This window comes from Haliotis asinina, chromosome 5, assembly GCF_037392515.1.
Source record: "Haliotis asinina isolate JCU_RB_2024 chromosome 5, JCU_Hal_asi_v2, whole genome shotgun sequence".
Lineage (NCBI taxonomy): Eukaryota > Metazoa > Mollusca > Gastropoda > Lepetellida > Haliotidae > Haliotis > Haliotis asinina.
The window spans coordinates 53,889,420-53,916,158 of record NC_090284.1 but is presented as its reverse complement, the minus strand read 5'-3'; the positions used below and the strand labels follow the sequence as shown (position 1 = coordinate 53,916,158).

The 26,739-nt window shown below is 40.9% G+C and overlaps 2 protein-coding genes across 2 annotated transcripts in view; both read left to right on the top strand.

Annotated features, from left to right (window-relative positions):
* The window catches only part of LOC137284830 (caspase-7-like), a 654,824-nt gene that overhangs the window by 112,419 nt on the left and 515,666 nt on the right, over positions 1-26,739 (top strand). The gene's annotated exons all lie outside the window — the stretch shown is intronic.
* On the top strand, positions 1,907-12,936 carry LOC137283581 (caspase-3-like). The gene is made up of 4 exons (XM_067815159.1): positions 1,907-2,127; positions 2,704-2,933; positions 11,192-11,456; positions 11,785-12,936. Exons 1-4 carry the CDS (start codon positions 1,911-1,913, stop codon positions 12,042-12,044), a joined length of 972 nt encoding a protein of 323 aa, XP_067671260.1. The 5' UTR covers positions 1,907-1,910; the 3' UTR covers positions 12,045-12,936.

The window sequence follows — 26,739 nt, the reverse complement described above, 5'->3', positions numbered from 1 at the left end:
TGTTAGATGTTCGGCCACATGACACAACAAGTAAATATCCTATACAGTCTTCCAGGAAGAGGTATCTATGAATGGGGAGGTAACTGTCTGTTGATTTGTTAGATGTTCGGCCACATGACACAACAAGTAAATATCCTATACAGTCTTCCAGGTATCTATTAACGAGGAGGTAACTATTGATTTGTTAGATGTTCGGCCACCTGACACAACAAGTAAATATCCCATACAGTCTTCCAGGAAGAGGTATATATGAATGGGGAGGTAACTGTCTGTTGATTTGTTAGATGTTCGGCCACATGACACAACAAGTAAATATCCTATACAGTCTTCCAGGAAGAGGTATATATGAATGGGGAGGTAACTGTCTGTTGATTTGTTAGATGTTCGGCCACATGACACAACAAGTAAATATCCTATACAGTCTTCCAGGAAGAGGTATATATGAATGGGGAGGTAACTGTCTGTTGATTTGTTAGATGTTCGGCCACATGACACAACAAGTAAATATCCTATACAGTCTTCCAGGAAGAGGTATATATGAATGGGGAGGTAACTGTCTGTTGATTTGTTAGATGTTCGGCCACATGACACAACAAGTAAATATCCCATACAGTCTTCCAGGAAGAGGTATCTATGAATGGGGAGGTAGCTGTCTGTTGATTTGTTAGATGTTCGGCCACATGACACAACAAGTAAATATCCTATACAGTCTTCCAGGAAGAGGTATATATGAATGGGGAGGTAACTGTCTGTTGATTTGTTAGATGTTCGGCCACATGACATAACAAGTAAATATCCCATACAGTCTTCCAGGAAGAGGTATCTATGAATGGGGAGGTAGCTGTCTGTTGACTTGTTAGATGTTCGGCCACCTGACACAACAAGTAAATATCCTATACCGTCTTCCAGGTATCTATTAACGAGGAGGTAACTATTTATTTGTTAGATGTTCGGCCACATGACACAACAAGTAAATATCCTATACAGTCTTCCAGGAAGAGGTATCTATGAACGGGGAGGTAACTGTCTGTTGATTTGTTAGATGTTCGGCCACATGACACAACAAGTAAATATCCCATACAGTCTTCCAGGAAGAGGTATCTATGAACGGGGAGGTAACTGTCTGTTGATTTATTAGATGTTCGGCCACATGACACAACAAGTAAATATCCTATACAGTCTTCCAGGAAGAGGTATCTATGAACGGGGAGGTAACTGTCTGTTGATTTGTTAGATGTTCGGCCACCTGACACAACAAGTAAATATCCCATACAGTCTTCCAGGAAGAGGTATCTATGAACGGGGAGGTAACTGTCTGTTGATTTGTTAGATGTTCGGCCACCTGAAACAAGTAAATATCCTATAGTCTTCCAGGTATCTATGAACGGGGAGGTAACTGTCTGTTGATTTCTTAGATGTTCGGCCACCTGACACAACTAGTAAATATCCTATACAGTCTTCCAGGAAGAGGTATCTATGAATGTAACGTAACAGTCTGTTGATTTGTCAGATGTTCGCCCCCAAGCACACAACAAGTAAATATCCCATACAGTCTCCCAGAAAGAGTTCCCCCTGAGCACATGACCGTATCATTAGAGAAATGTTTTAGTGTATGTTGTTTGGGTTCGAGCGATAATATTTTGACCCACAGAGGTCTCAAATAATGGTGCATGTGTATATGAATGAGATAAAAGCCAAACGACAACCGTTAGGGGTTCGACCATCACGATATATTCCAAACAGCTCTATAGTGCAGTGGTATGTGCAGTGTATGTAACTGTTCATGACAAGATGACCATCCCGGCACTTTCTCTCTCTCTCTCTCTCTCTCTCTCTCTCTCTCTCTCTCTCTCTCTCTCTCGCTTCTCTGTTAATACATAAGGCATGTTCTCTTTACTAGAATTTCCATTATGGAGGATGAATATGACTTTTCCCACCCCGAGAGAGGCGTGGCTGTTATCATCAACAATGAGAAGTTCTCCTCAGCGCAACAGGAGGAATCAGATGACAGGGTGGGTTCGTCACATGACGCTGCGGCCCTCGACGTAATGTTCCGTGGGCTGGGTTTCATCGTCCACAGATACGACAATCTCACACAATCAGCAATGGTTGAGACACTGACTTCAAGTAAGAACCAGTCAATGACCATCAGTAGTCTATGAGTTATTACTGATCAATACATTTATGAAATCACTTTTCTGTTTTATGAAGTGACGTAGTTAGTTATACGCATCTACAAGTAGTTTCTTGAGCGACTTCACTCACTGAAAGTATATCTTAGTGACTGAGTGAGTTTAGGTTTACGTATTCGCCTCTTTAGACAAGCATATGTTACTGAAGGTCAATATTCTAACCCGAACCTTCACGGGTCGAAAGTATATCTCTTTTATTTTAAGAGTAAAACTAGATATGGAATTTATTACCCACTGGTGTTAACTTATTGTAAATATATAAATACATTAATAAACAAAAATACGTACCATAATCGCATAATATACTATACATTCCTAATATCTGATATATGGAAATGAACATAAACATCGTCATTACACGTGGTTCAAAACAGAATCCCCGGAACATTCAACATTTCAAGGTTAAATGTCAGTTATAAATGCCTTTAATATATATTCAATGTAATATATATCAATGAATATCGATACCAACCGTAAGGCATACAGAGAGTACGAACATTATATTCTGCAGTTGCTGGCATGGAAATCCACTCCAAGTCGGACTGTTTTGCTTGTGCTATTTTGTCCCACGGAGATGCTACCCTGATCCCGGACTGCACCCCACGGGCGATGATGAGGAAGAGACAGGACTACCTGCTTGGGTCAGACGGTGGGGCGGTGCTGGTAGCGAGCGTCATCAACATCTTTAGCGATACACGTTGTCCAGGTCTAGTGGGAAAACCCAGGCTTTTCTTCTTACAGGTTTGCCAATTTTCAAACGATCTTCAATGTACATCATTGTCTGTCTGGCCTCACCTACACTATAATTCTAATAATATTTTCTGTATTTTCTGTCACCCACCTGACCTGAATGTTCATTCATAAAATGATGAAAAAAGCCCAATTTTCCCACACCGATGTGATGAAAGCGTACTCTCGCGCCTTGGTACTCATTAAAAGTATCCAACGTTTATGAAGAGGTAATAAAACGACCCTTTCACCATCATAAGATAATTTGAAAAATTATTACCAAGTAACCTAATGTTTACAGTTTCACAAGATGTTCAACTCACAACATGTTCGCTCCGTCATTTGTACGTTAACCTAACTACAATCATCGTTATCCTTATTGGAACACTCGGGAGGCTTTATTCAACTCAACCGTGACAAAATGATTTTACCGTATACAGTGGAATTTTCAGAATATGTGATATCACCCGAGTGACTGAAGCAGTCATAAATTATCAGAAACGTGTTGCGCTTTTTCTGCCTCGCTGATCCGAGTCGACGTCTTGTTCACATGACCAAAGGGGTTAAGCCATCTTGGGATGGCTGCACGCCATGATTCATACTTCAACTTCATAAAACAAAGTCACCAACTAGGTGCAAAGATGATTCCTGAAATTCATTTGGTGCAAATTAATATTAACGAGCTCAGTCCCACAACTGACACCATATTAGTGGCCCGTGGTGGAATAGAAAACACGTACCTTTTCATCCGTGGTCGGAGAACGTCACTGTTCGTAAGGTGGGGCTGGATACGTGTGTTACAGTTTTCCAGCATAGTGGCAGGTCGATCGGTGGGCGATTATCTCCCTCTAATTAGCAGTCTACCACGTGTAAACAATCAAAATTATTTGGCACACTGATAAACCTTTACGGTGCAAATACACTGAATGCACTGTAGGTATTTTTGGAATCGCGCGAGAGTAACGGTAACTGGAGGTTGAGGTACCGACATCCTCGCGTGGTTTTATAAATGCTTATTCTTCAACACATAGATATTAAAAAGCAAATTCAGCGCATTCAGTGTATTTGCACCACCAAGGCTTATCGTAGTTCTAAATAATTTTGATCGCCACACATGGAAGACTGCTAATACGAGGGAAGTATACTGAGGCAAAAAAAGAAACTTTACATTCTTTATTCAGGGCACTGTAAAAGGACAAGAGATGGAAAGATGGTTAAAGTGTTAATATTATTTCATTGCTGAGATCTGTGTGATGTACACGATACACAGTGCCACAATCAGTTCCATTAGGCTACACCACCGTTGCACAACATGGGTTTACCGACTCTTTATCAAACAGCCTGATGCTTGTGAACACGTGCTTGGGGATTCTGCGCCATTGCTCTTGCCAGGCAGCGCCAAGTTCCTGCAAATTCTGAGGTTGGTTCCTAAGACCACAAAGCCTTCCCAAACGTGCTCTACAATTCGTGTCAGCACCCTGTTCTATTTGACATTACTAATTACGTAATAATGGAATCACTGGTAAAGCAGCTCTCATGAAAACTATGACACCACTTCTGATCCCACAGACTGATTATAAACCTGCTATTAGATCGTACATCCGTGATATGATGCAGAAGAAGTGGGACACCCAAATAGGTATAAATAAAGTACACGAAATTAACCAAAGATTGGTTACACTTATTTGGACTGTCAGTCAGATTTGAAGAGGTTGGATTTCATATATCATATAAGGTTGTTAGGGCTATTACTCAGGAAAGAAATCATGGATTCAGTTCAAATTTGGCACCAAGGTGTCGTGGTGAGATTCACCGACACCAGTTGGAACACTGGGTCCCAGTCCGCCTGCACAAGTTGGTGTCACTTCCGATGTGTGCACATGACGTGACGCCACTTCCGGTCACGTGACCCCAGATGGCCGTCGATCCAAGATCGCAGGGTCAATCGATGTGTTTCTTTGGTTCCATTCCCTTCCACCTCATCGGCCAAAAACCCTCGCGTCTCATTGTTCCATTCCTTCACGCCTCATTGGACCAATGGGTCTCAACTCTCGCACTTCTTTGGACAAAAAACTCACGTCACGCTTAGGATGGACTATTGTGACTTCCTATGGGTGGTGACCATATAAACTAGTTTCAGCATGGGTCTCGACAACAATGTTGTCACCAGCAATGGAAGTTTGATTCATGAAGTTGCTCACGCTGCTCTTTGAGACTCTTCTTCTTCTACTTCTTCTTTTTCTTCTTCTTTTTCTTCTTCCTCTTCCACATCATGGTGACGGAATATGTCAATTTCCCATCGAGGTACTTTGAACTCATCCGAGAGGAAAAACTCTGTGGGACGTGAAGGTCATCGATGAAAACTACATCTATGGGACGTTGTTCGTAAGGCAGGATCCCGTGATCCAAAGATCACATGCCTAAAGACGCCCAAGCCCACTGTCCCACCGTCCCTTCCAGGTGGATACATACCTACCCAATCTCTCGACTGCCTTTACCTCCAAAGAAGGAGAAGTAGTCGAAGATGCCTTCCTGGCTTCAAACAACCCCACCAAGAAGGCACCCACCCCAACCAAGAAGACGCCCACCAACAAGGTAGTCACGCCCACCAAGAATACACCCACCTAGAAGTCAGGGCCTCCCAAGGACAGCACGACCGCAACCACCCCAGCAAAGCCCTAGACTCTCCCGCCAAAGAAGCTGCCTTTGATAGATGTAGTTACATTCATCTTATACCCGCAGTGGCTTGAATGCAGCTTCTGCCACGAATGGCTTGAATGACGCTAATGCCCCACTGGCGTAAATGAAGCTAATGCCAACATTAACTTGAATGAAACGGTGGTCCATGATGAACTCCACCCCAAATATTCAATAATTGTATGATCTACGGTCGAGGCTACCCGACATACCAGCCACTGAAGCATCAGCTCTTTCAGTGTTGACTCCCGAGCTGGCTTCAGAGATGGCCATCGCGATTATGGCTCCCGAGATCATGGCTTCTGAGACGACTTCCAAAATGACTTCGGAGACGGCCTCCAATATGATGTCTCCCGAAATGACAGCTCCCGAGACGGCTCCCATGAGGACTGCCAAGATGGTTCCTGAGGCATCTGCTGAGACGCCTTCCGAGAAGAATTGGCAGCTGGGCACCATGATGTCGGCTTTCAAAACACTTCAGGAGGAACCTCCTGAGGGCTGCTGCTATCCAGGGTATGAGCATGATCATTCGTCACACATAGGCTTTTGGGACAGGGACTGTTCTAAATGTAATCTCTGTCGCCGTTCAAAAAATTGTCATTGTTCTGACTGTACCCGTCAACACATCATGCTCAATGCCAACACGCAGTTACCTGCAGGATCTGGTGGTGGTGGTGGGAAGGTGACTGATGGTTTGTCTGCACCTCATTCATGGAGCACTGACGATGTTTTGAGTGACAATACCAAAGAGGAAGAGGCCGGTGTCCTGCGATGGTTTACCAAGAAAAGCCATCATCGCAACAGGTCCTTGTTGTATGTGAACCTTTGTCTTGTTGCCTCATCATTAGTTTAAATGCTCACTACCTGGTTGTGTTTACACATCCGAGGGACGCCTCTCACATGGATCACTTGGCACGTCATATATTTCCAGTACCGACGGCCTTCCTTCGAGAAACCTATGAGGATGCCACTTTACCACCTTATTCCTACCTGTTTCTGGACTTGAAACCGACCACGACCAAATGGCACCGTGTACGCACCCATCTCTTTCGCAACCCCACCACCCTTTACATTCCCAAGTGATAAATAGAGACGACCGTCTACCCAACCCTCAGTTGACCCCGAGCTATCATGGGACACAGACGGAAACAGACCCAGCCCCACAAACTCGTTGTTGCCACAGGTGTGTTTAAACCCACCCTTAAAACACACCTGACCATCTTGGGGATGCGATCCCACCAAACGTCATCAATCAGGTGCTCAACAATTAAATGAAAGTTTTAGGGCACCTCCTCCATCAGACTCCATCAAGACTACTTACTACACATTGCTGACCAAATGAATTTTGCATGAACATAACGATTTCTTCCTCGGAAGGGAGGTTGAGGTCGAGGTGACAATATTTTATTATAGGTAATATTAGATTTACCCCCACCTTGCTTCCAAGAGTGAAATTGTTATGTTACAGCAATGTCATGCAAAGTCCTATTATCCATCAATCAAATACATATGTTACTATCAGATGAAAGTAATTTTGGTTTTATAAGTCGGTGAAAACAAACTTAAATAGTCACAGGCTAAAGTCCGTTAGAATTATTGAGATTATGGTTTGTTTTCATCAGGTTTGAAAATCAAAACTACTTTCTACTATTAGTTAAGTGTGTATTTGAATCATGACCAAAAGGATTTTGCATGACACAACTTGTAACATAACCACTTCTTCCACATAAGCGAGGTGGGAGTCGAAGTGAAGATGCTGCGCGATAAATTTCCTCACTTGCTAAATTCACTTGGTTTGTAAACGTTCACTCACCAGTATGTAGTCACTTGTCAATGTACGTCTTTATATTTGGTCTTATAATCTTAATTATTTTATAATCACACCTCTATGTATTTTGAAACTCAATGAAAAGAAGCGATATGCTGATACTTATAGCGAATGTACAACAGGAATGTAATATCTAGACATTTTAGACTTTGCCAACGTGAATCATAATTCGCACGCACGTCCTAATGTATGTTGTCTGTGTCATTGCACTTCACGACGAAAACAATGACTCTATTGAATGTTACGACAGCTTAATAAAAACAAAATGCAAAAATTAAAATTAAAACAAAAATTAAAGTTATAGGAGCAATGTCGGGCTATTACCTTGTTCGAGGAATATATCCATCAATATCCACAAACACGAGTGCTATATAATTCATCTGCAGATTTCCCAAGTGATGTGTCTTTCAACAATCTAATATACGAAATGTATCGTTTCAGGTTTTTCACACTGGTGTAAAGTCTCATTGGTCACCCAAGATAGCACACCTGACAAAGAATTGCATAATGCGCGTTATTCTTTCAAAAAAAGTAATTTAGTTAGCCAATAATTAGCAATCAATCAATATATTGGCGGTTAATCCCTTTAAAAATGTGTTGTTTTTACACAGACACAGACACGACAGAGTCTATTCAGTATACATTAGTAAACACTACCTTTTGACAAATCCGCATTTAAATCCGCATAAACGTAATTAATCAATCAGCGTGTTATCGGTTAATTCTTTGATCGATCCAGACACAAGAAATGCCAAATGGGGACCTTTGTCGGATAATCTAAGAGGCGTTACCACTAATTATACCTGTTATAAATTCATTAACTGAGCATCAAGTGAATGAAGACAAATAACGTGTAGGTTTATACCACCTAACATGGATTACAACCTAGCGACACCAAGTGATTTTGACAGAATCGTCTATGAAAACAACGGTTGTAACTCGGATATTAGGCAAAGCAAGAGACAAAACTAAATGACAGTAGATTGTGAGAACACATAGCTTTCATTTTTCACAATAGCTGTCGCGATTTCAGGTTTGCACAAAGCTGTAAACGAAATAGTTTACACCCTGAAATGTAGAGGAATTCTGCATATCTATACCTCATATTACATCATGAAGACGCACCGCTCTGATTGGTTGAAATTTCGTTCGCGGCTGAGAATTGTGCACTGTTGTCAAAAAGGTCGATTTAAGATAATTAAAGATCGAAATGAGTCATTTTAACGATGGGGTTTCATTTATGACGATCCCAATGAGTGAGTTATGTATTTTCACCCCCTAGAGTATATGTGATCTGGTCAAGGGTCCTCGACGGCCAGTCCATGACGTTGATTCCATCGTTTTAAAGGAACTTTCGTGCCAACATCGCGGAATGCGGCCGAGCATTATCATGCTGGAACTGTAGACCTGGGCCATGAGCCGCCATGAAAGGAACGAGTTCAGGGGAGAGCACCTGGTCGCGGTAAGCAGCAGCTGTGAGGTTTCCATGGATGACTGGAAAGTGGGAACGGTTGATCCCACAGAAACCACCCCACATCATGCAACTTCCGCCCCCGAATCTGTCGACTTCATGAACACAACAATGGGCATACCGTTTACGACGTCGTCTCCAGACTCAGTGCCTGCCGTCCTCGAATCTGAGGGTAAACCCGGATTCATCGCTAAAGATGACTTGATTCCAGTCTCTCTGGGTCCATCGGACGTGACGTTTGGTTCACAGCAGACGCCGACATTGATGAAACGACGTCAATATTGGCCCACGATATGGACGTCGAGAATGGAGATTGGAAGCCCGCAACCGATTTCGAATGGTCTGTGAGGACAGTCGACCTCTAAACATTTCAGCCCTGGTTCGTGTAGAAATCTATCACATAGGTGACATAGGACGATTTGACGGTCTCCTACTCGTGACATCACACGTAGACGACCCGACCTTGTAGTGGTGTAGTGGTGCCAGTTTGTTGTAGACGACCTCGCAAGTCATACACAGTACGACGGCTGCATCGAATTGCTCTTGCGACGTCAATAACTGATCTTCCCGCTTTCAACATGCCAACGGCACGTTCTCGTTTAACATTTGACAATCATGGCAATTAAAGTACCTTTAGAACTGTGGTTTAAAAGTGTGTTTTTTTTCAATTCTTGAGGCCAATGCAAACAAGTGCAAATGAAGAAAACGTCGATGCGAAGATCACGTGATCGACTGCACGTGCAAAACCTGATTTGGCAAATAACGTCATTTGCACGACGAAAGATAGGGATCCCATTTCGGATATAGATGTATCACCAGAGAACAATTATTCACTATTTTTTAAAATTATTACATTTTGTGAAGTTTCTTTTTGACTCAATATACTAGTAGTCGCCAAGCAAATCTGCCTGCCACAAGGTTGGGATGCCAGTAACGCACGTAACCAGCATCACCTTAGGTATAGTGAGCATGTCCGTATGACTGTTAACCCTTTCAGTAAGCTAACCAGGAAAAGAGGTCATGCCGTGTCCCATTACGACCATGGTACCGAGAATATCACAATTAGATCAGAATAAGTAGTATTTTGGAGAATATTTTTGCTCGTGAAGACAAATTTAGACATTTCATAAAACTTCCACCCAAATATTCATGATCCCAGATTTTGATAAGCGCTAATCTAAATCAATGAGACTGACAGTAACCTAAGTTGGACATTGTAAAGAGTTGTTTACTACCGATTTAAAGGAGTTCGTGTATCTGAACTTCACAACGTTGCCATATACAAATATATACCCAAGCAGCCCTTGTCGTACGAGACGACTGACGGGAATGGGTTGTCAGGCTCGCTGACACTTTCTCATTGTATCATTATTGCGTAGATCGATGCTCACAGAATGCATTCGCAATAAATACGTAAGCCTAGTTTATTTAAATAACTACCTTGTAAGGGTATTTAACCTATAAGTATACAACAATAATAATGATGATTCTTTGTTGAGGACACATTGCAACATAATTTACGAATGGCAAATAGGATTTTAACACGTTTAGTCATGCCTCGACTTACGGAGGCTCAGCGAAACAATGCGATTGATCATTTGGAGGCTGGGGAGTCCCAGTCTGTGATTGCAAGGCAACTGAATGTAGTACGGAGTACCATAGGTAGGCTTTGCTACCAGCAGCAAGGGTCAACACGTGATCGCCCCATCTGACGGTGACCTAAGTTGGAAATTGTAAAGAGTTGTTTACTACCGATTTAAAGGGGTTCGTGTATCTGAACCTCACAACGCTGCCATGTACAAATATACACACAAGCAGCCCTTGTCGTACGAGACGACTGACGGGAACGGGTTGTCAAGTTCACTGACACTTTTTCATTGCATGGTTCTTATGTAGATCGATGCTCACAGCGTCGATCACTGGACTATTTGGTGCAGATTCGATTATTTACGTACCGGTGCCATGGAATATCATTGTTAGCGCTATGAGCACACCTGGGTCCCGTTCCACAAAACGACAGTAGCCCTAACGTGATCGTAATTCCTATTCTTCGCTTTTATAGCTACGATTGCTTTGGTGTGGACCCATTGTTATTAATATTGCTGAGTTAATCGTATATATTTTCTGTGTTTGACGATAAACTCAGCAATATTAATAATAATGTGTTCACACCGTTTCACGAAGCGATCGTAGCTACGACAATCATAAGCCGTATGTTAAGTATGGGAGTTACGATATATATATACTTCATGGTGTTATATGTCAACTTATCAGGCGTGTCGTGGAACCAACTTGGACTCTGGAGTCGATGTCCGAGTGAAAAAGGCAAAAATTAAACCGGATCGGGGATGGAAGCCAGGTGATACAGCCGAGAAGACCGACCGTAAAGATGCCGAGGAAGGCAACGTCGACACAGAAGAAGACACAACTTACGACAGCGACGTTGACAACATTGACAGCATACCCTACCGCCCCGTGCTGTCTGTCTCCCCATCTAACATACACAAGGACATCTTGGTGATGTACGCAACGCCCCCCGGTAAGTTGGCGGATCTGTTGAGTAAGAAGGGGTTATAACTCACTTTTTGAAATGGTTCTCACTTCGGTCTTATCCGTGAAGGTCCGGGTTAGAATATTGGCCTTCAGTAACCCATGCTTGTCGTAAGGGGCAACTAACGGAATCGGGAGCGCTGACTTTGATGACGCGTGTCTGTAGTTCCCCGTTGCGAAGATAGATGTTCATGTTTTTGATCACCGGATTGTCTTTTCCAGATTCGAGCATTTACAGACCTTATAGCTGGAATATTGGTGAGTGCGGCGTAAAACTAAACTATGTCAATGTAGGGATGTCTGACGTATCTTTTCAGGTTACTATGCATGGCGCAGGGACACTGGCGCGTGGTTTACTCAGAGCCTTTACAAGGTCTTAACACCGTACAATACAACGTACTGGTCACTAACAACGCTCCTGACCTACGTAAATCAGAGAGTAGCAGTCTGTTATGAATCATCGTATGGAAGTGACACATCCATGAACGAAAAGAAGCAAGTTCCTTGCCTCACCCACATGCTCACCAAAGACGTGTATTTCAGACCTAAAAACAGTCAGCATTCCACTTTGGTGTAGTTGTATGAACAGCGCATGTAGTTGCGTCCCTTGGCTAGCAGGATGTGCTGACTAGTCTGAAGAGAAATCTCGACTGTTGTGTGATCCAGTTTAGTTTTTCAGATGATCAGATCAGTCACACAGAATGTTTTATAATATTTATATCGTGCAATTTACATAATGAAAATACTGGGAGAATATTTTGTCATTTTGTTGCCATAGAGGGGTTTCAGTGGTTGTTGTTTCCCGAGATGCTCTTATTTGAAGTGGTGTGTTTTAACTTGGACGCTTTGATGTTGCTGTTGTCCAGATGTAAACACCGCAGTTCAAATTTCAGCTAGTTAATTCAGCATGGTTACATTATCAGTGTAACACGAAACAGAAGCATACAAAAGTTGGTAATTGTGAAGATGCTGCGGACTTCAAATCATCTTTTAACACCTTTAGTCCGCGTTTATGTTCAACCGTACAACAAACACGATGTATGAACATGCTTGTTACTTTTAAAGTGACAGTTTACGCTCATTCATTCTGACAACACATTAATTTCATTCACAATGTCAAGGGGTTCACATTATCAAGCAGTATTATTTTAACCCATTCTATCAGTTTGTAAATAGGATTGTTTAGCCCATTCAATCAAACTGTAAATAGAATTGCTGTAGCCCATTCAATCAAGCTGTAAATGGGATTATTTCATCCCTTTCAATCAGACTGTAAATAGAATAACTGTTGCTTTATCCCATTCAGTCAAACTGTAAATAGAATTGTTGTTGCGAATTAAGTCAAACTGTAAACAGGATTATTTTATCCCATTCAATCATACTGTAAATATAATTGTTGTAGCACATTCTATTCCATTGTAAATAGAATTGTCAGCTGAGTTCTGTAAATAAAAATTTTGACAATTTCATTGCTAATTTTTAGCTCCATACTTTCTTCTCAGCAAGACGAAATACAGACACATCGGTGGAATGTGTTATTTATTTGAGTGCAACTACAGTCACCCTCAGCTCTGCGTACTCCATACGACGGGGCTCGCATTGACAACAATCCCAGACTGGAAATAAATCACGTTGGAGTTCTTATCCTTTAAGGTCACACATGATGAGTAGTGACTAATTACTTTTTCATGGGCAAATTTCTGCTGTTGATGAGGAGAATGATAAAAATGACGCTGAAATTGAACACACATACTGATCATAACACACAAAATCGCAAAGACTCATAAAGGTTCGGGGTAAAACAGACCTTCAGCTATAAGACGCGTCTACGTTCGTCGTGAAAGGTTAACTTGGTTCACACATGCCATCAACAGCGCAGATCGCACGCTGTTGATCACTGGATTGTCTGATCCAGTCTCGATTATTTGCAGACCGCTGCCATATTGCTGAGTGCGGCGTAAAACTAAACTCACTCACAAGCGACGTCCCGATGGAAGAGCACGTGCATATCGACGTCTTAACAAACGCTTACGTGAGGCTCGTATTCACTCCAGAAAACATTTGCGAGGACCTGTGATAACACGTCAACATCGGCAACAACGCAGACAGTGGTGTCACCAACATCTCCCATGGACATTGCACAGGTGGAGAACTGTTATCTTCAGCGATGAGTCACGTTACATGCTGCGACGTTCCGATGGAAGAGCACGTGTATATCAACGCCTTAACGAACGCTACGCTGCAAAATGTGTACAGGAAGTGGACAGATTTGGTGTGCGAAGTGTCATGGTTTGGGCTGGCATCTCATACAATAGCAGGGCAGATCTCATTCAGATCCTGGGCAATCTGACAGCTCGACGTTACCTTGATGAAATCATGTATTTCCTTTCATGAACCACCATAACGTAATTTTTCAGCATGATAACGCTCGGCCTCATACAGCAAGAACAACCAGGGATTTCCTTGTCCAGAACAACGTACAGGTTCTTGATTGGTCCTCAGGATCACCGGATCTTAACTCTATTGAACATTTGTGGGACGAATGGGATCATCGTGTGCGACAGTGTGACCCTCAGCAGCCACAGACGCTACCTGCTCTGTTTGTGGCCTTGAGGGAATAGCACCAACTCATTCCCAGGCACCTCATCCAGAATCTGGTCCAGTCCAGTTGTCAAGCAACCATTGATGCAAATGGTGGCCACACAAGATACTGACTTCTCTCATAGCTTTCATTTTTCGCAATAGCTGTCGCGATTTCACGTTTGTACAAACCTATAAACGAAATAGTTTACACCCTGAAATGTAGATGAATTCTGCATATCTATACCTCATATTACTTCACGAAGACGCACCACTCTGATTGGTTGAAATTTCGTTCTCGGCTGAGAATTGTGCGCTGTTGTCAAAAAGGTCGATTTAAGGTAATTAAAGATCGAAATGAGTCATTTTAATGACGGGGTTTCATCTATGACCATCCCAACGAGTGGTTTATGTATTTTCACCCCCTAGAGTATATGTGATCTCGCCAGGGCACCTAGAGGGCCAGTCCATGATGTTGATTCCAGCGTTTTAATGCGTGCCAACATCGCGGAATTCGGCCGAGCATTATCACGCTGGAACTGTAGACCTGGGCCAAGAGCCGCCATGAAAGGAACGCGTTCAGGGGAGAGCAGCTGGTCGCGGCAAGCAGCAGCTGTGAGGTTTCCACGGATGACTGGAAGTTGGGAACGGTTGTTCCCACAGAAAGCACCCCAAACCATACAACTTCCGCCCCCGAATCTGTCGACTTCTTGTACACAACATTGGGCATACCATTCACGACGTCATCTCCGGACTCTATGCCTGCCGTCTGCAACTCTGAGGGTAAACCTGGAGTCATCGCTAAAGACGTCTCGATTCCAGTCTCTCTGGGTCCATCGGACGTGACGTTTGGTCCACAGCAGATGTTGACGTTGATGAAACGGCGTCATTATTGGCCCACGATATGGACGTCGAGAATGGAGACTGGCAGCCCGCAAACGATTTCGAATGGTCTGTGAGGACAGTCGACCTCTAAACATTTCAGCCCTGGTTCATGTAGAAATCTATCACGTAGGTGGCGTAGGACGATTTGACGGTCTCCTGCTCGTGATGTCACATGTGGACGACCCGACCTTGGGCGATCAGTGGTTGTGCCAGTTTGTTGTAGACGACCTCGCAAGTCATACACAGTTCGACGGCTGCATCGAATTGCTCTTGCGACGTCAATAACTGATCTTCCCGCTTTCAACATGTCAACCCGGCACGTTCACGTTCACGTTTCACATTTGACAATCATGGCAATTAAAGTACCTTTAGAATTGTGGTTTCAAAGTGTTTTTTTTTCAAATCTTGAGGCCAATGCAAACAAGTGCAAATGAAGAAAACTTCGATGCGAAGATCACGTGATCGACTGCACGTGCAAAACCTGATTTGGCACTAACGTCATTTGCTTGACGAATGGATGGGCTTGAGTGGATTTTACTTAACTTTTTCTACAGTCGAAAGATAGGGATCCCATTTCGGATACATAGATGTATCATCAGAGAAACATTATTCATTTTTTCTTAAAATTACATTTTGTGAAGTTTCTTTTTGACTCAATATACTTGTAGTCGCCAAGTAATCTACCTGACACAACGTTGGGATGCCAGTAACGCACGTAACCAGCATCACCTTAGGTACAGTGAGCATGTCCGCATGACCGTTAACCCTTTCAGTAAGCTGACAAGGAAAAGATGTCATGCCGTGTCCCATTATGACCATTGTACCGAGAATATCACAATTAGATCAGAATATGTAGTATTTTGGGGGATATTTTTGCTTTTGAAGACAAATTTATATATTTCATAAAACTTCCACCCAAATATTCATGATCCCAGATTTTGATAAGCGCTAATCTAAATCAGTGAAACTGACGGTGACCTAAGTTGGACATTGTAAAGAGTTGTTTACTTCCGATTTAAAGGAGTTCGTGTATCTGAACTTCACAACGCTGCCATGTTCAAATATATACACAAGCAGCCCTTGTCGTACGAGACGACTGACGGGGACGGGTTGTCAGGCTCACTGACACTTTCTCATTGTATCATTATTGCGTAGATCGATGCTCACAGAATGCATTCGCAATAAATACGTAAGCCTAGTTTATTTAAATAACTACCTTGTAAGGGTATTTAACCTATAAGTATACAACAATAATAATGATGATTCTTTGTTGAGGACACATTGCAACATAATTTACGAATGGCAAATAGGATTTTAACACGTTTAGTCATGCCTAGACTTACTGAGGCTCAGCGAAACAATAGCCCGTCTAGCGACAAACGTTTGGTAATAAGACCAGTCCATATGAACATTTGTGGATAGTCAGATAAGCATGTAACTCTGAGTTGATATTTAACAGCAAACATATATTTAAGTACAAATCCCAACTCCTGAGGATAAAAATAAAAAGTTTAATTGCGACAGCAATATTTATAAATGGCACCGCTTTACAGAGGTATTTTCCTTCGCCATTCAATGAAAGAACTGCACATTGTAATATTAGCAGTTGTATGCAAAAAAAAATGGAATCCATGATAATACAGCCTAATATTAACATTTCTGTTATCGGGACCATAACTTATATGTTTAGAGACTTATGATGCAGAAAATAGGATTACATGCACAATTAGTGTCACTCACTACGTATCGCATTATTGCAATAAAATAAATACTCCAATGCACAGATCTGCTGCAAATAAAAAAAACGTACAGTTTGTCACCGTTCCTAGCACAGTTTACGAACCTGACATTCCCTCCACACATATTCTTCATGCTATTCTTGAGAACATGTCCACATTGCTCGTGCTTTTCTTTACAATCATCGTATTTAGCATATATCGTACTTCTCATAAGAATAGTCTCCACGGCCTTGATGTTGTCATAATAAAATGTTCACACAACCTATCCCTGTGTAAGCGTGGTTTACTCCAATGCATGACTTTCGCATAGTTATTTTAGACCACCGTGATTCACTCTGACTGAGGCTCATTACTGAAATTAAACACGCACACGCACACGCACACACACACACACACACATATATGTGTGTGTACACACATGCACACACAGAGAGACACGAACCACATACACACACAGACACACACACTCACAAAAGCACAGATGCAAGAGTGATCACTATTACCCTTTTCTTTTTCCAAGGTAAGGAAATGGGAACTTACTGTGATGTTATAACCTTCCTGGGTGTCACCCGATTTCTCTGGTGATTTCAGCGGTGACAGGTTTCAACAACAACCTGAAGACCTGGCGTAAATGAACTTAACGGTCTCTCTTTAGGCATAATATTCCCCTTGTAAACGCCCCGCCTACTCTATACAAGTTGTATAAAGAAAATACAAGAGAAAATAAAGAATGGTGTTTAAATATAAGTTTTGTGTTAACTGTAACGTTTATAGCAACGTTTCTGTATCGGTTCTTACACCATCTTCAAGCAAACAGTGACAACAAACATCATGTACTTGAATAACAAGGGGTGGATAATTGGATCAGGCCAGGTGGGAAACAAACACCGCTGACTCGCTGGTCATTCCTAAGTTGTCCCGCCCGGCCTTGGGACTTATATAGAGTAGGTAGGGCGTTTACAAGGGGAATATTGTGCATAAAAAGAGACCGTTAAGTTCATTTACGCCAGGTCTTCGGGTTGTCGTTGAAACCTGTCACCGCTGTGTAGATGGTGGTATGTTCTAGACAGAGAAATCGGGTGACACTTGAAGATCAGGAAGGTTATAATATCACAGTAAGTTCCCATTTCCTTGTCGTGGAAAAAGAAAAGGGTAATAGTGATCACTCTAGTATCTGTGCTTTTGTTTGTGTTTGTGTGTGTCTCTGTGTGTGTGCACACACACATATATGCGTGTCTCTGTGTGTGTCTCTGTGTGTGTGCGTGTTTAATTTCAGTAATGAGCCTCAGTCAGAGTGAATCACGGTGGTCTAAAATAACTATATATACGAAAGTCATGCATTGGAGTAAACCACGCTTACACAGGGATAGGTTGTGTGAACATTTTATTATGACAACATCAAGGCCGTGGCGACTATTCTTCTAAATTATTGCCGTTCAGCACTTCCCGCTGTGTAAAACCTTTCTTATAGAAATATGATTCATATCGAATACTGTTATATGCAGGACACGCGAAGAAATAATGGAAAGCATCCTCAGAAACATGTGAACAGGAACAAGAAGCATGACCAGAAATGAAACGGTTGTATTTGTCACTGTTTAAGTCACTACATCCCAGCCTAAGGCGACTGTGTATTATTTGACAGAATCGACTACCACAGTCTAGATCAAACTTTAAATCAGTATTTGCGCGGGGTGTGATTTGATTCTTAAACTATCCAACAGAAGACGCACTAGTCGGATTTGTAGGTAGATTACTCCACAGTCTGATTGTATTGGGTTGAAACGAATTGGCGTAATTTTGTAGATCTGCATCTGATAGTTTGGTAGTTTTCATTATTTCTAAGATTATAATTATTATTGTCAGATACAATCCCTGGAATAAGATCTCAAAGATAATCAGGAACCATGTGGTTTACCATTTTATAAAACAATGTTAATTTGCATCTTTCTCTTCTTTTCGCAAAGGAGGTTTGATTTGTCTCATTGTACAACGTATCATGGCTCGTACCTCTGACCGCGCCGTATATTGTGCGTATGGCATCTAAGTGAAGGTGTTCTAGTGACAAGGATTGCTCATTTGTGCAGTTGTCCCAGAGATGACAACAATAATCAAATAATGGTAGAATGAAGGATTTGTACATTGTTTCCAATGTTTTGCGTGACAGCCTATATTTAAAACTACGAAAACAATTAATCATGGGGCTAATTTTGCTGATCATTTCATTTAAGTGGGAATGCTATCCTGAAAGGTAATACCTAAGTGTTTATGAGTTTGAACTTCTTCTATGACTGTACCATTCATGGTGAGGGGAGGTTTACAGAATGTTCAGTTTTACTTGAGAATTGATGGTTTCAGTTTTGTTTGGATTAAATTTAAGTTGCCAGGTTTCTGCCTATTGGGATACACTGTCTAGATCTGAGTTTAGAGTAAACGCACTTGTATAATTATATAAGGATCGTCAATTATCACGTAGAGTGACGTGTCATCTGCGAAGAGACGTATATTACTTTCGATTCCATCAACTATGTCATTAATGTATACTAAGAATATAAGAGGTCCGAGAACTGGTCCTTGGGGAACTCCGGCTATAATCGGTTTGGATTCTGATTTTTTACTTTATCAAATGCCTTGCTTATATCGCAGTATACAGCTCTAACTTCTTTTCCATCATATATGGCTTTAGCAATAAAATTAAACAAATGTGTAAGTTGATACACTGGTGAATCTCCTGGAATAAATCCAGATTGTATAGTTTGAAAGGCAGTTATTATATCATGAAATTAAAGACATAGTTAAACACACATTTTTCAAGACTTTCGATAAGCAAGATGTTAAAGTAACCGGTCTGTAATTACAACGGTCGTTAATATTGCCTTTCTTATATATAGGGTTGACAAATGATTCGTTCCATGTATCTGGGAAGACTGATGTTTGAAGTGACTTGTTAAAAAGATGAGTTAATGGTAGAGACAAAGAAGACTATACCAGACATAAAATATGATTTCCTATCCCCGCGGTCCTGTCGCTTTATTAATGTTTAACGATGATAACACGTCTTGAACATCCTGCTGAGTGAGATGTAAATCAGTCAAATATGCACTGTTTCAGATTCACGTTTGGAAGATCTTTATTAGGGTCAGCTACTGTTGCCTGCTCAAAAAAGTAACTATTCATGACATTTGCTATTGACGCCGGATCATGATAAACATCATTATTATAATGAATAGGGGGAAAGATGTATTTTTATATTTCTTGTTCATACAGTTTTTAACTAATCGCCACCAAAGTTTGGTGATATGGCTGTTATTTATTTCAATATCTAACTTTGCAACATAAGCCTTCTTGGCTTTTCTAACTGCAGAAGTAACTTGGTTTCGAAATGTTCTAAAAGTAGCCCAGTCGGCTTCACGATTTTTTAGCTTCGAGATTTTATGTTGTCTATTCCGTTTCCGAATGAACTTGCGGATATTATTATTCATCCACGGGGAATCATTACTTCTTATCGTAACAGTTTTATTTGGTATATGAGAATCACATATATGTGATAAAGTTTTGACGAACGAATTTGTATTCATATTTATATCCGGTGATGATAGTACGTCAGTATTTTCGATGTGGGAGCAAATATTATCTTTATTTATCTGATTGTAGTCATAAACTTTTCTCTGATATGTGCTTGTCGATTTCATACATTCCTTTAGTATGACGGATACCGGACAATGGTCGCTGCAGAAAGGTTGCAAGACATTAGAATCTTTTACCATATCAAGACGAGAAACAAATATCATATCAATGAGGGTTTTACTGTTTTGAGTGATTCTTGTTGGTGATTCTATAAGTTGATGTAAACAGTGAGTGGCCATAAGATTGGTTATTTTAGTGTCTAATTTGTTGAAAATATTATATTAAAGACAATAATTGTACTTAAATCCATATCTAATGCATCCCCAATCGATTGATCTAACAAATTCCAGTACGGCTCGCTTCTATCTGTTCTATACAATACACCCAGTATATATTTTCTGCTTTTGTAACGGAGCTCAACCCATAATGCTTCAAGACCAATCTTACCTAATGTTTCCATACGTTTAGCAATTAGTGTGTTCTTAACGTAAATAGCGACCCCACCCCCCTTGTAGGTCTGTCTTTCCTGAAAGGACACTGAAAGCCTGGAATCTGAATTCAGTGATATGAAATTCCTTCATGGAGTCAAGTTTCTGTCAAACAGATAACGCCATAGTCATTCAGTTCTGCATTTATGAGATCGATTTCATCTTTAACACTGCAAACATTTAAATGAATAATCTTGAGTTCAATGTAGTTGGGGTTGAGATGGACATCGCCACAGAGTAATAGAAACAAGGTTAACATTGGGGATATTCTAGCATCGGAGAACAAACCCACCGATTGCCTGTAATGAGAAATGTCATCTGGCATTACCAATCATTAAATTGTCAAATAAACGGAGGCAATGGAGGGAGTAAGAACTGTTACTGGTATAGACTGGACACGAAATATGAACCGAGTCAAGTTTACTATGGACTAGATCACTGGCAAGCAAAGAGGCCGATAGATTCTAGTTTCTGAGTAAATAAACAGGCAAATATACATACATTTTGTGAAGTCGAATCAGTTGTCATGAAGCGAAGACTCAAAATCAGCATTTGTTTTGGGGAACAAAAACAAGAAAAAAGAAACAAGGCAGATCATGATCTGCAGGTTAGAAAGAAAAGATCTTTCATGGATTTTGTGAAAAAAACTCACACGTGTGCACACACCAATTATAGTAGGAAGTGATAACCATGGCTGTAATATGAAAACACATAAGACATATACATATACTAGTACTCAAAATTCTATATCATACACATCTTGTGAGGTACAAATACACATACACATATGTAGATACACACCCAGTGACATATGCATATATATGCTCATACGCATATACATATACATAACCAAGGGTACATATATATGCAAGTGTTCTTTGACTTAAGCTTTTGTTGAATTTACTGGAAGAACACTAGGGAAAAGCAAACAAAGATGGGAACAAATCAATGAAACTCGCACAGCCAAACTTGGTTATAGTGGGCGAGCGCACAGTGACGTGCCATGTCCATATCACATGCTTGAATTGAGCATGACATTCGCATGTTTTTATCGCGAGTTGTTGGCAAAGATGAGCTACGCCATGTCGATATTACATGCTTTTCTCGAGCAAGACTCTTTACATGTTTGTTCATGTCATACATGATTAGTTAGGTATCACAAAATGTTGCATGTGTCTGCAGATATCGTGGCTGGATAAGGTTAGTAAATTGTATAATTGGTGTCGTTTTCTCTACCATGTGTGTATTACTACAAAATTAGGGGGGTTTATAGATTCAAGAAACATTCACAATAGTATTATCACAACTATGATACGACTGTGTCGTCCTGTGGTGGGGTGCCAGTCAAATCCTCCAAGCGACAAAATGCCCCAAATTGTTGGTCAAATCGTCCCACGTTTGATCAAATCGCCCCAAGGGGTAGTCAAAATACCCCAATTTACTTAATATGGTTTAATATAAGCCATAAATGCATAGTTTTTGTCAACTTCCATATAAAATTCTTCACATATTATGCAGTGATATTTCAGATAAATTTCCTATTAGTAAACTAAAAGATCAAAAGTAATATTTGTGTATAGACAACACTGTAATAACAGTTATTTGGTAAAGAATTTCAGAAATAAATTAAAGGTTTGTATAATGTGTTTATTGTACATGCTGTAAATGCATACTTTTTGTCAACAAATGGCATTGAGTAATCATAACAAGTATGGTATAACAATATGATATTATAACCCTCATACAGAAGTTCCTCAAACAGGAAATCAGTTTTAACATTTTAACTTTTGTCTGCATGGTGGGCTGGACCACAGAAATTTGGTCTTCCATGAACTCTGTTCAGAGAACAAAGATCTCCTCGGCTGTAGTTGATCGGTCCCAGATTCTTGCTCTCACTTTGCTCTCCTTCAGCAGGAGGACCTTGATTGGGAGCAGGGATGCTTGCCGATGCAGGGCTTAGATAAGTCGGTATAGTCCCAGCTGTTGCTCCCCGACTTTGGCATTTAGGCGCTGGAGTCAACCTGAAAACAAAAAGGGGAATAAAAAAATATGTTGTCATGCCCAACATGACTAACTCACATTAAAATCGTTATTTTTTTAATATTTGTAAATTAGACATAGCTTAAATAGCTGAAAGAAATACTATTTAAAAGATATTTACCTTCAATGTGATTGTTTATTCTTGTTGTCTGTGGGAAGCAGAATAGACTTGAAGGGGGACAGGTTCTTTTGTAGACCCACTGGGTCTTCGTGTAAGCAGAGACAGTATAATTTATTGTGTGGTCTCTGATGTAATCCACAAGCTGACGAAGCTTGTTGCTAGGGGTGACGGGTTCTGTCAGCTCTTCAAACGTCTGACTGATCTCTGAAGCAGCGATGATGGGCAAGGCCATCAGTTTCCGAATAAATCGAAAAACTGGGTTCTTTTTCTGCATACCACCTGTAACGAGAAACTCAAAATCCAAATTCTGTGTGGATCCTTGCTCTATTCCTTGTTAGCTGATCATGTTCTCACGAGCCCCATTTGTTGTAGCATCTGGCTGCACTATGGCTGTAACCACATCCTCCGCAACAGTTGCAGGTGACTTGAATAACTCCTTTGTGGCATCCTATTTATCTGATGAACTGAAATTTATCATAATGCAATAGTTGTTCATATACTGATGAAATAATATTGCCTCCTTATAAAGTTTTATATAGCCGAATTGAATTATGACAGCCTCCTGGTGATAACTGGGATTAACTAACAGAAGCCTTTGACGTTAATTGGATTAATTAAAGAAACAATTAAGCTGCTAAAGCTTAAGAGGCTTACATGGACCCTTACGTGTGATGCTTGCCAGGGTTAGCATTATGGTTGTGAGGCGTATCACTGGGTGTGAAGTCAGTCCCTTTCTGAGTGACAGTAGCAAGGGCAGCTGTGATTCTTGTTGCAGACACTACATCTTATTCCTCTTGTTCAGTGAACATGTTTTAATGGTACATTTTTATCCACACACTTTGACAAGGGAAATAACAAAATCGCAAGACTCGTAGTTTTGATATGCATTTTAGCATACTTGTTTATAAAACCTATGCAGTTACAACCTCTCTTTTAGACAAGAGTAATTAACAAGCTTTAAACTGTTTTGATACATATTTTACCATACTTGTTGACAAAACCTACACCTTTACTGCCTCACGTTTTGACAAGAACATGTTTAACACAACCTAGATAGTTTTGATATGTATTTTCCCATTCTTGGTAAGATTACATCATGCCATTTGTTGACAAAAAGACTCTGCATTTACAACCTTTACAATAAACATACTGTACAAACATTTAATTGCAATGCTGTCTCTACATGAATCTTACTGTTACTCTTATCAGAAATATTGCTACATAATATTATTTAAAGAATATTATATGGAAGTTGACAAAACTATGCTTTTATGGGTCACATATATTAAGTAAATTGGGGCATTTTGACCACCCACTTGGGGCGATTTGACCAAAAATGGGGGTCATTTTGACCAAATTTGCTGGGGTATTTTGTCACTGGGGCGATTTGACTGGCACCCATGTTGCGTAGGGTGTAGTACACACACACAATAATGATATATTGTTTTCATATATAAACTAGTTCATGTATGTAATCAAGTATTTCGCTTGTGACATTATTGAGATTACTTGTGAATACGGCAACACTATTAATGTTACTGTTGTGATGTCTGTGCTTGTGTCACGCGGGAATGGTGGGGCATAACGGATGTGCCATTTACTTAACGCATGATTTTTCACGTGCGCTAGATCATTGCCATGCTACTTTTATTTGTGGTTATTCATTGCATCAACAACATTCAATATAATTTTGAGATGAAGATGGGAAAGACATATATTCGAGTATTACTACTGATGCATATTTTGATGATACATATTAACACACAACAATTGTAACAGAAATATTTAAGTCATATGCTCAATAGTGGTTTACAGCATGACGCTCTTTGTGCCCAGAGAATTAATCTATTTTGACTAAGACTTATCACCGTTTTAAGCCTGGTGGCATCTAGTATATCCTGGGAATTGGTGTTATTAGCCACTTTTCTTACAGTGCCATCTAATAGTAGCCCAAGTGCCTTCTACTTTTTTTCGAGCTTGTCGAGCTAAAGTAGCTCGTGGGCCAGTGAGATCTTCATTAATAAAGATCTTAGGATTCCTCATGTATGGACAAACTTAAGTTTGCGACGTGACGACAGCATAGCGCGCTTTGAGATGTTACTAACAAATCGCACAAGAATTGGGCGGGGCGGGTCATGTGGCGTTGATGGACGTCGAGGACACGGCGACTAACGTCAATGTCAGCTGGACTCAGATCTACGCCGCTAGATTAAGCCACCTTTAAAGTTAGGTCATCAGTGTTCTCGTTAGGAGTATCAGGTATGCCCGATATACGGAGATTGTTCCGACGTGAATATTGTTCACTACGGTCAAGTTTTTGAGATAGTGACTCAATCACCTTTTCTTGCTCTGTGATAGTATTAGTCACGACTGAGAGTTTCTCCTCAAGGGCTTTATTTTTGGCAATTAACTCCTCCATTTCTTGACGAAACATGGGTCGGATGACGTCACTAACAGTCGTGAGATAGCGACAAGAACGTCTTTATTTTGAAAAGCTTTCAGCAGTTCATTAACAAGGGAAACAGATTTAGGTTCAGTGTCGTCACCATCGAGCTTTTCACTGATCTCGCTCATATTAACAGAGCTACCAGAAACACTTAGTTCAGAGTTATTTTGACACTGGCGCTTTATATCGAAATCTGAAACAGAGTCTGGCGAGGAGAAGAATTGCTGACGATTAAGTTTGGTAGACGGTGGCGTACTAGTACAGGCTTTATCCATGTTTCAGTTCAAAGTTACGAGGGGAAGTCGAGTTCATAGAACTCGATATAAAACAAAGCACATTTATTGTGATATTGATTTTATTTTTCAATATAATCTCCCTTGACCTCGATGCATTTGACCCATTTGTCTTTGAGACTGTCTATGCCTTTGAAATAGAAGTCTTGTGATTGGTCCCTCAACCACGTCTCAGTTGCTGCCTTGAGTTCATCATCATTGCTAAATCTTGTTCCACGCAAGTGTGACATCAAATTACGAAACAGATAGTAGTCGCTGGGTACCAGATCTGGACTGTAGGGGGGATGGTTTAGTTGTTCAAGCCCACATTGTTGAAGAGAAGCCTGTGCAATTCGACTCTTATGGACTGGTGCATTGTCGCGAAGAAGCATGACTCCAGCCGTCAACATCCCGCGCCTCTTTTCTTTGATGGGTGCTCTCATTCTTTTCAGCAAGTCAGCATAGTAAGCCCCTGTTATTGTAGTTTTAGGCGGTTTATAGTCTATGAGAATCAAACCCCTCGAATCCTAGAAAATCGTGCCACGACCTTGCCAGCAGAAGGCTGTGTTCTGAACTTCTTGGGTGTAGGAGAATGCTTGTGCTTCCATTGCATGGATTCTTGTTTGGTTTCGGGATCCCAGTGATGAATCCACGTTTCATCCCGAGTAACCAGACGTGCATGAAAGTTATCAGGATCAGCGTTATAAACCTCCAGCAGCTCACGATTGGATTCAACTCTGTGGTGTCGATCATGTGCATTTAGTTTTCGAGGCACCCATCTTGATGATACCTTTGACATGTGCAAGTGCTCGTGAATTTCAGTGCAAACACTTCCATGTGAAATGCCACACTCTGAAGCTATCTCGTCCACTTTCATTCTACGATCGGACATAATTAAACCCTGGATCCGTGCGATTGTATCTTCTGTAATGGCTTCAGCAGGCCTTCCTGACCGTAGGTCATCATCCAAGGAGCTGCGGCCTCGTTTAAACTCAGCTGACCATTTTGCCACAGTGGAATATTGAGGAGCTTCTTTGCCATACACACTGGTCATGCGTTTATGGATTTCGGTTG